General features: G+C 42.2%; 1 protein-coding gene across 1 annotated transcript in view; it reads right to left on the reverse strand.

Annotated features, from left to right (window-relative positions):
- Positions 1–14,712, reverse strand: part of PLCL2 (phospholipase C like 2) — a 190,759-nt gene that overhangs the window by 61,048 nt on the left and 114,999 nt on the right. The window contains exons 2-3 of the mRNA XM_059390876.1: positions 11,886–14,372; positions 8,977–9,180 (exon numbers count right to left, since the gene is read on the reverse strand). Coding sequence (XP_059246859.1) covers positions 8,977–9,180; positions 11,886–14,372 — 2,691 coding nt within the window. The remainder of the gene's footprint in view (positions 1–8,976; positions 9,181–11,885; positions 14,373–14,712) is intronic.

The raw sequence follows: 14,712 nt of genomic DNA on the forward strand, positions 1-14,712 counted from the left end.
GTCTCAAGGTGAATGGGAGCGGAAGGGAGGAGGGCAAGCTTTAGAGTGATGCTCTTTATAAGCACAAAGCCTTCTGCAACCATTCCCCTTCAGACAACGAGTGGCCATTTTGTAGAGAAGCAGAGGGAAAAAAAGTCCAAGAGACTGAGCATTTTACCTCAAGAGATGAGTATTTACAGTCAAAAGAAGATAAAATAAATCAATGCAACGGATCAAGTTCACCAAACTGAACAGAAATTGGGGCATACCCACCTCCCTCCTGAGAGAAGAAGGCTGCATGTTCCTTTGCCTTCTGAGTTGAGTGTGAGGTTTGTACTCAGACTCTGCCCCAGAGGCACAGATCATAGAGGGGCTGAACCTGGGTGCTGGCCACAGCGGCCCAGCTCCCTCTGCTCAGTGAAGTTTTACTTATTCAAAGTCAAATGGAGACACAAAAGTTTACCGAATAAACTAGGAGAAGGAAACTAAACACTTCCTCACAGCTTCTAGAAGCCACCAGTGCACATCACGACTAACCAAAAGAATAGTATGTTTGTATTATTTACAGAGCAAGGACGCCATTTTATGTATACAGTTTGTTCATTCTTTCTTTCCTTCCTCCCTTCCTCTCTTTCTTTCTTAATTTCCTGGAAGCATCCTTGACAGAAAGAACTTAGCAAACAACCTGCCTTTACCCAATGCAGAAACACAAAATACTTTCAGGCAAGAAGAGACTATATCAAAAATAAGCTTTGAAGGAATATGAGAGCAAAATTGAAAATGAAATGTGGGATTTGATGGGAACAAGTAATTCCCCTGCTCTTGCATAGGCAAAAAAAAGGAAGAAGAAAATCACAGTGCTTCAGTGATCCTAGTACTATCAAAAATGTAGTAGTGTTCTTCTGCATAAAGCATCGGTTTAGAAAGAAGTCCCCTAACTTTTCTGGAGCTTTAGGTTGCAAATACGCTTTATACATAGTTTCTACAAGATTCAGTAAAATAAAAATATGAAAATAATAAAGAAATACAGTGTTTGAAAAATAAGCAATCTTGCTTTGCCCTTTAAAAGGCCAAAGAAAGACTCCAAACAGAGAAGTAAAAGGGTAGAGACCCCACCAAATACATGCCCCAAACCACTGCTGGTAGTTCCCCAGGTGGCCTTGTTTCGAGTGATATCTACCCGAGATCTGAAATGAGGCCAGGAGCAGGCTCTCGTTTCTCATTTACCAATATGGTTGGACAGCACCAGCTGTATCGCCATTTTCTAGCTTACGCAGAAATTTTAAGTCAGACTGCAGGTATGTCAGATGATACAGGGGCTTGCTTAATACCATTTATCACTTCTTGCCTGAAGACACCGCCTGACAACATGTTGAACTCCATTACGGTTTTCATGTCTGTCCTCCCAGAGAGTCTGGAGCTAGGTATCCAATTTAGTTGACAAAAACTGCTGTAGGGTGAAGTCTCAAGGGAATGGTCAGTCCTTCAAATGCTATTCTTTCCCCAACTGCTCATTGCTTAAGTATCTGGGGGGTGTGCGTGTGTGTGAGAGAGAGAGAGAGAGAGAGAGAGAACTTCTGAGTACGTGCTCCTTGGTTTCTGCAGAGACATATAAAACTAGAAAACGGATCAGAAGTAAAATCTACCATCACCAGCACAGGCACATCCTGAGCACTATATTCCAAACGTTTCCGAGTCTCCCTGTATCTGATTACCAAGCGGCAGCCTGCTGCATCTGATCTAATCCCACATGTGATGCTGTCATCACACTGTAATCTTTAACGTTTCCTGCCCCTCCCAGCAGCCCGGCCGCTTAAATGGTTTTGGAATGGCTCAGCTGTGTGGTTTGAATGGCTCCAGGGAAATTGCGTTCGGACACATCACTGGCTGGACCTCTCCTGTCTCTGAATTAGACGACAGCCTTTGGGTTTCTGATCCTCCCTCTGCGGGATATCCACCTTTCTACACACACAGAGACACACACAGACACAGACACACACGCACACACAGACACACACACACACACACACCCTTAAGCTCAGTCTTATCCTACAGCATTGTAATCTATCTGGCCTTTTTTCTCTGATTACAAAAGATGGGAAGGTTGACACCTCCAATTAGAAAGAAGCTTTTAATGTCAAGTTCTGAGGCAGTAAAGTGATAAAAGGAGCCACAAAGGAGACGGGGATCAATAGCAGCCTTATTACAGATCATCTCTGGCTTGGTCCAGATGGGCCGACTCCATTAATTATGAAGTGTGATTTATCTCTTCACCACATTAGGCAGCGGCAAGATAAAATACATGAAATCACACCCGTAAGATAAAGCAGAGTGCTCCTGACGTTACATGCCAACCACCAGCATGTCTGTATAAGAAGGAAGACCTTCATTTCACATATTTCATTGAAAGAAACTTGTTTCAAAGAAATATTGCAAGTAATGTGTTAGAAGGGACTATTCAGTAATTTATATAAAAATACTCAGAGAGCAAATAATATCCTCCCAGATAAAGCATCATTTTCCTCCCTTTAAACACTGAAAAAAATACTATTCTTTACTGGATAAGGGGATTCCCCAGAGTATGCTTTCTTAATTAGATGTGAAAGCAATTAAAACCAAGAATTTTGTGAGGCTGAAAAAGATCAAAACAAACTTATTTTCAACAGAAAGTAAATACAAAAGCACTGCAATGGTAGGAATGAGGTCCCGTGTAATCTTTGAACAGATGGGGCTGCCTGTGCGTCCTCTGCTGTGCGCAGGACTAGCCGTACTGCCTGGAACAGAATTGGGCATCATTTTCTTTACTGTTTCTTCTCTCCTTTCCTTCCCTACAACTCCACTTTCAAGTTCATTACAGTGACTGAAGCCTATTCCGTGTTACAGAAAATCCTAACAAAATCAAGGGGAGAAAAGCCTTTTTCTTAAAAGAGCTGCATGAAGAGCCCCTTCGCGGAAGAGCCATCCTCTTAACAAATTTTAGGCATATAATCCATTTCTGTTGACTACTGGCACAATGTTGGCCGGTGGGGGCTCTGGAGCTGACTTGTCATACTTAACCAGAGCTATGCCTATTGATTAATGAATGACTCCATTTCTCCATCCTCCAGGCCCCTGGTAACTACCATTCCAGTCTCGGATTGTATGAATTTGGCTATTTTAGATCCCTCACGTAAGTGGAATCATGTAGTACTTATCTTTTCGTGTCTGGCTCACTTCACTGTGAAGACTGTCCTCAAAGCCCCATGAAAAAAATTCTTAAGGAGAACTTTCTTTTTATGCAACATTTCCAAGTTTTCTCTCTAAAGAGGAAGGATGTTGAATCCTTGGTCTCTATAGTTTATTACAGATCTCACAAAAATTTAGAAATTTTAAGTCTGAAATAGGACATTAATAAAGATAGCTAGAAAGCTGAATTATTACTTTCATCAATACTAAAAGGATGGTAAAAATCACTTTCATTTAAAACAATGCTGAATTAGATCACTGATACTGATGGGCGGGGAAAGGTTACACTGACCTGCCAGTGCAGATGTGCTTTTTTTTTTTTTTAAAGATTTTTATTTATTTATTTGATAGAAAGAGATCACAAGTAGGCAGAGAGGCAGGCAGAGAGAGAGAGGGGGAAGCAGGCTCCCCGCTGAGTGGAGAGCCGATGTGGGGCTCGATCCCAGGACCCTGAGATCATGACCTGAGCCGAAGACAGAGGCTTAAACCACTGAGCCACCCAGGCACCCCTGCAGATGTGCTCTTAAGAGCACTGGGTATTGTAAAGAGTACTGTTGTTCACAGTAACATAAACTCAACAAATTACATAATCCTTATTTTCTCCTACCAGCTTTTAATTACATGAGAACATTCTAGCTCAATTTTGATATTTGAGTGAACAGCAAATGTACTCAAGTTCATTTACATAAATTTTACATAACATATTTAAATGTTTTGTTTTCTGAAGTAATAATATAAAAGATATGTTCAGCTACTTATAACCAGATTTCTTTGAGGGGAATCTGATCTAGCTTTTGAAATAGGCTTCCTCAGTTTAAGCTCATCAAATCTGTCTTTTAATCTATACCAAAGTATGAAATCGTCATAAGGAACAGGAATCAGAAACAAGTTACCTCTCACTTGGAGAACCCCATGTGAACAACTTTAGATTATTATTATTGAAGATAGCTGGGCTTTATCTGTATATTGATCACTCATCTATATACCACACATGGTGATCTTCCTGACCTGGATTGCAGAAAAAAACATGGGACAAAGACTCCTAAGCCTAGTTCTACCACTAATTTGATGTGCCACAGGGTTTCCGTGGTTTCCTTTGGATCAGGAGCAAAATAAAAGCACTCAACATGTAGTCTTCGGGCTCTCTCTCACTCTCAGCCTCCTACACTGCATAATCCCTGAGGAAACATGCAGTGTATACGCATACTGTTCCAAGATGTGCAGGAACGACCATGGGCCTCAGGTGAATCTCCCAGAATATGTGCTTCCACATTTTCGAGCACATTTCACTCTGTGAATTCGACTTTCAACAGCCTCCTCCTTATCACCTCTACCTATTCAAATATGACTTATTCTTAAAGGTCTAGCTCAAAGGCCAATATTTCCCTGAAGCTTCCTAATACCTAAACCTGAAACTGACCATTCTTGTCTATAACATCCAAATGGTTCGTTTACACACTTTATTTTTCATTTTTTAAAAAAGATTATTTATTTATTTATTTGGCAGAGAGAGAGAGAGAGAGATCACAAGTAGGCAGAGAGGCAGGCAGAGAGAGAGGGAAGCAGGCTCCCTGCTGAGCAGAGAGCCCGATGCAGGGCTTGATCCTAGGACCCTGAGATCATGACCCGAGCTGAAGGCAGAGGCTTTAACCCACTGAGCCACCCAGGCATCCCTCGTTTACACATTTTAAAATATCTGTTATGTATCATCTTACTATCTATGGATACACTTTATCTCCTTTATTAAACTGTAAACACGTTAAGGGGAGAAAAGCCTTATTTGTCTGAGGAACATATGGCCATTCTACTCTCCATAGCAGTCCAGTCCTTGTTTTCAATACCCCCCACCCCAATCTGCCTAGCCTAAGAAGGTGTCTGTACTTCTCTTCTTCCTCTACTCCTGCATGGCTCTGACACCTACATGACTTTGACCAAGGGTTAAACCTCACCACTTCTAGCACCCAAGGAGGGACCACACATAGTGCAAAACCACAGTTTGGACAATTTAGAAGATCCATTTGTTGATGGTAATCACAAGGGCCATTAAGACAATCTAGGGGCCATGGATAGGGTAACCATACAACTAATTATCTAAATAGGGTCACTTCTTTTTTTTTTTTTTTTAAGATTTATTTATTTATTTATTTGAGAAAGAGAGAGAGAGAAAGCAAGCACAAGCAGGGGGAGGAGCAAGGAAAGATGGAGAAGCCGACTCCCCACTGAGCAGGGAGCCCAATGCAGGGCTCAGTTACAGGACTCCGGGATCATGACCTGCGCTGAAAGCAGATGCTTAACCGAATAAGCCACCTAAGCGCCCTGATAGAGACACTTCTAAGAGTTAAAGGGGGAACTATTAATAATTACTCTGGGGCAAGAGATGTGTCAACAGGAAGACCAGGATATGTGGTCACCCTAGACAGGGGCATTCTTTCCTAGCCTCTAGAATGGTTTACAGGTTGTTCATATTTGCATGATCAATTCCTTCTCTGCATTCTCCTTTTTCCCAAAGAAATGGCACATTTTTTATATGTTGGCTTATTAACAAGAGTTTAGACACTGAGAAGTAATCACAGTCATGACAGCATAAATACATAACTGCACACTCTTAGGACATGGCATGCAGGGCCCTGGCCTCCCCAGAGGGTAAGCTTCAGCAGTGCAGATGGACAACGACACAGGAGTCCTGGAGGGGGTTTCTCACACTACTCTTACTTCTCTCTTGCAGCCTTCGTACTATAAATGGGAAGTCAACAAAATGAAAAAAGATCTTATTTCCAAGGTTAATTTTGGGTAAAGCTCAACATAATATTACAAAAATAAAGAGCTATATGTAAGGTTCTGGACTGTCCAGCACATTAGCATACTTCCCATCCACACTCCTTTAGCTAGCTTTAATAAATTAATTGTCACAAGGTAAGAAACCATGAAATTATTTTAAAAAAAGAAATATAAAATACAAGTATTATAAGAGTTATTGCTGTAGCAATGTTATTTTAAAATTAAAATTATAGTAGTTTGAATTTAATTTTAAGTATTTTATGGCTTACTTTTTCAGATGGAGTTAAAACAGAACAAATCAATAGAGCTAGGGGTGTAATGCAGCACAGCTATGTCCATTAAACATTATATAAGAGTAAATTTCACAGTTTAAAAGATTTGAACATGCTAAAGCATTCTGTCTGAGCACTTCTGCAGCAATACAGCTATCCAGTTATGTGCAAATAAGAGTTTCGTGGTTAAGAGTTATCATTCAGGAGTCCAGGAGAAGAAGGGGCAGGGAGCTAGGAGCTCTGAGGGATTCCTGTGCTGGATCCTATGGTGGGCACTGGGAGGTCCTGTCATCCAGAAGTCTCTTTGCCATGAACCCTGAGAAGCTCCATGGTCAGCACTCAGCTGCTGGTCTAGGTCCTGGGTCCTCACCCTTGTCCAGTCGCCCCTGTTATCACCCACGTGGGGTGCCATCACCCCACTCTCGGAAAGTTCCTGGTAAAAAGGTTACCATGGGGCGCCTGGGTGGCTCAGTGGGTTAAGCCGCTGCCTTCAGCTCAGGTCATGATCTCAGGGTCCTGGGATCGAGTCCCACATCGGGCTCTCTGCTCAGCAGGGAAACTGCTTCCCTCACTCTCTCTCTCTCTCTCTGCTACTTGTGATCTCTGTCATATAAATAAATGAAATCTTAAAAAAAAAAAAAAAAAAGGTTACCATGAAGAAATGTCACTGTGGGATTGCTACAGAGATCCGTGAAGCCCCAAGGGTATAAACCGTGCTAGATTTTTGTGAACAAAAGAGGTCTACAAGATGTCTAACGATTTCATATGTGGCTTAAGCTTAGGAAGCATTTACATGCATCATCAGCTACCTCTTCTGGCTTCTTCTCATAAAGCATGAGGAGGTGGGAACTAACGAGGTGGCCTCAGCCACAGTGTGAAAGAGTTCTCTAAACTTTCCCATTTTTACCTGTTTTCCTACCCTTCCACTTTTTGCTACAAAGGAGCACAGCATAAGTGTCCCGTGCTTTGCTCCCAAGCTGCCTCCCTTACCTACCAGTGGACTGGATGGCTCCCTGAGGACAGGGGCGACCCAAGTTCATTCTTACAGTCCCCGCAGCACCCAGCACAGCTCTCTCCCCAGTGCTGAGACAAACTTGCCCCTGGCCTTCCCTCTTTCTTCAGGTCGACCGCCACTCTCTGCAGTATGCCTGTAAAGCCCACTGTTTGGTCATTAGATCGCTCACACTACTATGAATTCTAAGCTAGAAATAGTAGGGGACTAATACGTATCTGCTAAACTGTGTGGCTACTGTGCAGGACTCTAGGAAAAAGGTAGGTAATGAATGGATATGCTGTTTAAAATACTGCATTCTACTGACTCGTACTTCTTTCTCAGATCTTCTTTGCCTGAACACTTGAGCGAGTAAGATCAGGAAGTGAAGAAGACCAAGAACAAAGGTATTTAGAACTTCCGTTTTTGGAAATAGTACCCCTTGGTCCAGTCAGCTTGTGAAAGAGGGCATTCTCTATGTATCGCCCCCTTGGGAACTCAGAGTGTCAGCAAAAGCCCTAAGATATCCCACAGTAAAGACATATGATTAGTTTTATTCAAATCAGTATTTCCCCAAATTGCTTTACCAAGGAGCCCTTTCTCCCATGTGACATTTACTAATCCCCTAAGAAGCCAATGTTCCTCTGAACACACTGTGGGAAATGCTGGCCTAATCTGTTTTTGTCTTTCCTTTGAATTGTATAAACCCCTCTGAATTAAAGCTTTCAGATCCAGTTCTAGAACGGTCGAAAATATTTCTGTTAAGTCTTCTGATGCCACTCCCATCAGAGTGTCTATATATATATATATATCTGCTAATATATATATAATATATATATAGCTGCTGTCTTTAACCACAGCAGCTATATCACTTGAGGCCTAGTGTTTTGTGGTTGTAGTCCATGCATTTTGTGTAGAAGAGGTGGTAGAGACGGCCTCCCAGTGCTAAGCACCCTGAGGAGCACAGGCTGCCAGCCTGGCCCATCTGGGAGAGGAGCATCCCACACCCTTAACCTTGCAGGCTGGAGAGCAACTGTCAGCACTCCCAAGTGCTGACGGCCTCCACGACATCCTGGGGTCGAAACAGTGCTCTTCACCCACTAATTCTCCCTCAGAGCTACGATAAGTCAAAAAGTACAATAAGACCAGGATAGGATTAATGAAAATGCGATATATGTAAGCACAAAAATGTAATATTCTAGGTATCCTGAGGATACCTCATTAGTGTTACGTTGATTACGAATTACAGGTATCTCAGAGCAGTTGCTGTAAGGAAGGAAAGCATCACACATTATAATCACGAGATGGAAGCAATTGCCCCTAATGGTGCTTAAAATTTATTTTAGAAGATAATTAAATTTTTCAGTTCTACCAGCCTGAACAATGAAAACAAAATAAAAATGAGCAAATCAAGGGCTGGATGCAGAGAAAGATAAAAAAAATTCTTCGAGCACATGCTTTAGAAATCAGTTCAGATACGTTCTTGAAAAGCAAACCATTATTTAATCCGACGGAGGCAAGTATTTCTGAATCCTACTCTCTAAAACAACACCGATAAAATACTGAGCTCTTTCAAATGCAGCAAGGTCAGAGGAATCATTTTTCCAATGTAGATAAATGAAGCATGAAATGGGAAAGCTCACCCTAGCAAGAGTGCCTGAGTATGTCTGGTGTTTTGTCTTAAGATCTCTCTCTCACCCAGGCTCCATAAAAATACAAAGAATAACTCACCATGTCATAAGTTGTTACAATCTTCTTTAGAACCTCAGGCACAATTCCCTGCAACTCCATCGTGGGGTACTGCTCGCTCAGATTCAGGACCACCAGCGGCGTGTTGTCGGGTCCCAGGAAGCGGGGAGACACCGCCAACATGCACTGCATGAGATTGGCCACAGACGAGAGGCCGCACAGCTCCTTGAATGACACCACAGCATTCTGTTCAGTGGAAAGAGAGGAGGCGCTTACTTATTAACTGGAGCTTTTAATTTCTTGTGGATATTCTACTTGATAGACTTGATTATACTTGAACTGCCTGGTACAACCATTATTAGCAATGTCATGACAGAATTAACCAATGATTATCCCATACCAGGGAAAAGTGGCTATTTTCCAAAGTAAATACAGTTACAGACATTTTCAATCCAATTTATCAAAAGTACAGAAGATGTGAGTAAGTAAATTCATCTGAAGGATAAAGCCTCTTTTCAGATAAAAGTTCACGGTGGTGCTAAGGCTGATATGCAATCATGAGCAAACAAAAAGAATGACTTCTGTGTTCAAAAAAGGTAGAGGAAAAAAAAATCAAATCAGGTTTAAAGTAAGCATCAAATATTCCAGCCATCCAAAAAGGAAAGGAATATTTGCAAGGAAGAAACTTTAGTGTTTTTTACCCATTTACACTGGTTCCAAATAGAAAGGAATTTTTTATTTGTTTGTTTTTGTTTTTTGTTTAAACAACAAGCTTTTTGTCTCAGTTATGGAGGCTAAAAGTCCAAGATCAAGGTTTGATATGGTTTGTTCCTCTGAGGGCATGAGAGATGGACTGCTCTATCTCTCTTAGCTTTGGAAGTCACGTGAAGACAAAGATCTACCAGCCAAGGGATGCCGAGGATTGCCAGCAAACTACAGAAAATCTAAAGGAATTTTAAGGACAAAGCAGTTTACTGGAGAGGTCTGCCCAGTAGGATACCCTCCCTATTAGCATGTCCACTGAGTGCAACGTTTCTCCCCCACGATCCCCTTCTCTCTTTTCTCACCCACCACCAGAGCTATGCCATTAAAATCTCTGGTAAAGAAAACCCCTGGACACTGTCAAATGTCATGGTTGGCATTCTTAGAGCACTTACCAAGTGCTAAGCCAGTAGGACTACCTAGTACCATTCCCTTACTTAATACTCCCAACAGGCTGTGCTGTGGGTGAGAAGCGGAGTCTCGGCTTTGACCTCTCTCTGTTGTTTCCCTAAGGTCACTCAGCTGGTGAGGGAAGGAGTCAAAATTTTACCTGGAATCTGTTGATGCTGAGGTTTATGCTTTTAATTACTGTCCTATAACAACCAGTAAATTCTAACCAAAATGGGAGTTATTCCAGGTGCACTTGGGTCCTGCTCTGGGCTGAGCATGGTGGCCAGAGGAGAAGAATCCAGGCCTTCTAAGTCCTGTATCTTCTGTTCTCAGATACCCCAGTCTAAGAAATGAGCAGCACTTTGGTTTTCTCAAACATTTTCTTTCATATCTCTTGAAACGTGGACTTTTAAGGACATTTCACTCAAAATCTCTTGGATAGTGACTGCTTGTGACACCAAACCTTGCCTGGGGAGGGGGGGTCTCCCAATCACTCCATCACATCTCCCTGTTTTATCTTCTTCGTAGCTCTTGCTAGTGTCTGCAACTGTCCTATTTGCTCATTCACCTGCTCACGGTCCACTTCCCTCCCCGCCGCTTGCTTGCAGCTGAAGGCACTGCTTGTTCATGGCTGCGTCCTCAGGGCCCAGACTCTCTGTGCAACAGGTGCCCATTAACCCTGCCACCGACCGCTCTGCCGGGCGTGGCACAGACACAGGACTCTAGACGCAGGATGCTAGAACTCCAGAGGATCCCCGCAGGAGTGCTGGGGCATGCACAGCCCTAGGGCAGGTGACAACAGTGTGCTTTGCTCTGAGCTAAGGGTTTCCTAAGCTATTCTTGCTCTCAGAAACAGGGAAGAGCCCTTCAGGTCTCTGTTAAAGCTTTGACTTGGAGAGGAAGAGAATAAAATTCCTCTATTGTGGCAAGGTCTTTTTATGAATGATGTATCTATAAGATCTGTGCAGGGTTGAAATCTGCTGAATATTCTGAGTCAGATTTTACTTGCTGGTGGCATTCTTCTTGTAGTAGTTATTTATAGTTATATAACCAGCTAATATATTTAATATATATGTTCTAATAAACACACACAGAGCAGTTACCACAGAGTGGCAGGCACTCTCACACACTGGGGTGGGAAACGGCCAGAAGCTGTGTGAGGCAGGCCCTGGCACACTGCTGGACATGCAGACGATCCTTAATTAATTCCTGACTGCTTTTAGCCATTACACAGTTTAGAGGTAATTATTATTTTAGACTTCTAATAAATACAGACGCCACACGTCTTTTACTCAAACACTTGAACAACCGTCCTCCAAAAACAAGAGGCAGCTCAAAACACACACACATCAGATCACTTAAGTGCTTGCTATTTTCCTAGCAATACAGCTCCAGAAGAAAGGGTTGGAACATGGGCCTTTTAGTTTGGTAGGTCATCAAAGTGTGTTCCAGCTAAAGGATATTCTGGAAAACCGGAGATTCCCATGTACACTCTTAGAAAACAATGGAGATCTGTGAAGCAGACAATGACTAGGCTGTGCTTATGTGAGACAGCAACAAAACTGGTTTATTCTAATGCATTATCAGTATTTTCGATACCAACTGCAGTTCTAGAAATGCAAATGATAAAAAAAGATGAGACTACTGGTAAATGTTCTAATAACAAATTGGAATTTACAAATTACTGAAAATGAAACATACTGTTGTAAACCCCAAAGTCCTCAAAGTATTCGTGGATGGTGCAGAGGGAGCACTGTGAAGAAAAGCCATTAAGGAAATACTTAAACCCAAGAGCATACCTGCATATTCTCTCTCAGATCTGTGGCATCCCGGATAGGGGGCTGGGCGTTCTTGAACACCTCGTCCACAGTTTTAATCCACAGTGTTCTTAAAGACGCATATTCCCTGGATTTCTTCCCTTTTCTCACAGAAAGGCCCCTTTTATGAGGTTTCCCTCCTCCTCTTCGGTTAGTAATAGCCACGTGGACAAACAAAGAGGCATGCGCAAGGACCTCTCCAGTCAAGGACTGCAGGGGGACGTGGCGGTAGCCTGTCTGTAAACATTCAAAGGGAATTGTGTACTGGCCAATGAACTCATCCCCAATGTAGTCATCATCCAGTACTACAAAGCGCACCATGGCCAGTTCAGGTAGGTTGATCTGAAATTCGAAGCTTTCATCAAAAATGGGAGCATCTCCATTCTGGTGCACGGTTTTTGTCCTTTGTTCTGCACAGTCGGCAGGGATTCCGTGAATCTCTACATAGACGTAAGGATCCACCACATCCCCTTTGGCACCTGATCCTTTGGGTTTGGGAAAGTTCTGCCCACTGATGATCTTAATGTGAAGAAGCTGCGGTGAGACTCCTGGCACGGAGTCCTTTGTGTTGGCACTGAAGAAAGAAACCTCTTCCCTCATGATGGCCGGCCGGAGGACGTAGCCGCAGTTTCCGTTCTGCCGAAACCAGCCAATATTTAGGTCCATCATCAGGCCTGGGGTCTGAAAGTTCATGGCTACGATCTGACAGCCACACTTCCAAAAATCTTGAGGGTTCATATTACTGGAGTCAATTCTCATTGGGCTGGGGAAAACCCTGGCAAGAAAACGTTTGTTGTAATTCACAAAATCCCCAGGGTTTTCATTGGCATATTTGCTGGCAAGCACTTCGTTAAACGAACAGACCTCCCAGTACTTCTGAACCTGAAATGATACCTGAAATTCTTTGAACTGAACGGACTTACAGATGCTCACCAGCTCAGACAGTTCTTTACAGAGCTGAAATCGCTTCACAGGCACATTGTTGGGCTGCTCCACGTTCTCTTTGCCCATCCTCTGAGACATTTCTGCCCCTTCATCTTCATCGGTAACATCCCCTTCAACACCAGAGCAGTTTGAGGACAGCTTCTTTGCTTTAATTAGTATCCTCCCTTTCAGGACATCTGGGGATGGTAGGTAAGATTCCTCCACATTGGGTGATGTTGTATAGAGTTTGTCCCCTAAAATCTTCTTCATGTGCTGAACCATTACCTTCTGCTGTTTAATAGAACAGTGATTTTCTAAACACAAGATAAGAGGGTACTCTGAAGCAAAGAATGCATACTTGTTAATAATATCAATGACGCTGCGGAAGACTATCTGAGAGGTCATGGTGTGGCCCGTGTAAATTACAGGTTCGTTATCTGGCCCATCCCACACATCCAGTTCAACACTCCGGCAACCCATTTTAAGAGCTCGGATGTATCCCGTGATGTCAGAGGGACCTCGGAACTGATCCTCTATTAAGTATGTATTATGAGATGAATTTATAAAGTAATGAGACAAAGGTTGCTTCATATCTTGACAGACCTTCTTATGTTCTGGATCAAATATATAACAATCAGGGGACATAAGGTACTTAGTGAACCCATCTATGGAAAGCCAGCCCTTTTCCTGACCTTCTTTAGATGGCTCATATTTGCTAATAATTTCAAGGCTTATTTCCTCATTTATATGTGCCACACCCTGCTCTGCCTCAAGAAACATCATAAGGTCCTTGGTATCAAGAAATTCTTTATTGCTTGAAAACTGAACTAAAAGGAAATAAATTTCAGGTCTGGTACAAAGCTCATGGAAAACCTCAACAAATTCTTCCTTTGTGACTTCAGTACCAGCTTTGTCCTTGGATTTGTGCAATTCTTTGAACTTAAGCTCAATTTTGCTAGTTTTTAAACCAGGATTGAGGTCTCTGATACACTGCACAGCATTACACAGAGTTATATGTCCAAGGTTATCTACATCAATTTCACTAAACATTTGTGAAACCCAAGAAGTCCTCATGTTGTCTTGGCTACTTTCTAACATATCAAGTGTATGTTTTCCATAAGAAATTAGGTACCGCAGTCCCGTAACCCAGATGTTCGCAACATCTGCAGTATTGGCAACCAAATCAAGTGACTCATAGTTCTCTCCATATATGACTGAAAATGCACAATCTTCAGATATCTGGTCAGAAATGCCATTGCTGCGGAATATGTCTGTATTTTTTCCTGTTCTCACTTCCTTGATGGATTTGATATCAATCTTGGCTTTCTCGGAATCCTTCTTAGATGGTTCCCACCTCAGGCTCTGCATGTCAGCATCCAGTAAAAAGTACCTATGGTAAATCCTGGAGTTGGAGCGAACCTTTTTGAGTTCGGAACCCTCGACCATTGAATTGATGCAATCGCTTGCACTGCTGATCTTCTTCTCTGTCGGCATGCTACTAAATGACACGGTCTTCTTCCGTTCTCTTTTCTGTTTTGTACCATCCTGGGAGAGGAAAACAAAAGTGTAAAAGAATAACATAAACATAGGTTTCTGTGTTCAAGACTAGGAATAAAAATTTAATTTCTTCAAAAAAATCCTATTGAATGATCTATGATCAATGACAATCACTTCTATAGCTTAGAAGCAGCCTAGAGTTTGCAGTCTAATATAAACAGGTAAAAAATCATTATTGAATAATTGCAAGCCCATGGGTGTCAAGAAACACAATTTCAGTAATACAAAATAAAATCCTATACAGAGAATGGACTGCTTAATTTGCAGGGCTCAGGGAAAAATGAAAATGCAGGACTCCTTATGCAAAACTTGTTAAGCATTTTAGGGG

This window comes from Mustela nigripes, chromosome 2 (genome assembly GCF_022355385.1).
Source record: "Mustela nigripes isolate SB6536 chromosome 2, MUSNIG.SB6536, whole genome shotgun sequence".
Classification (NCBI taxonomy): Eukaryota; Metazoa; Chordata; class Mammalia; order Carnivora; family Mustelidae; genus Mustela; species Mustela nigripes.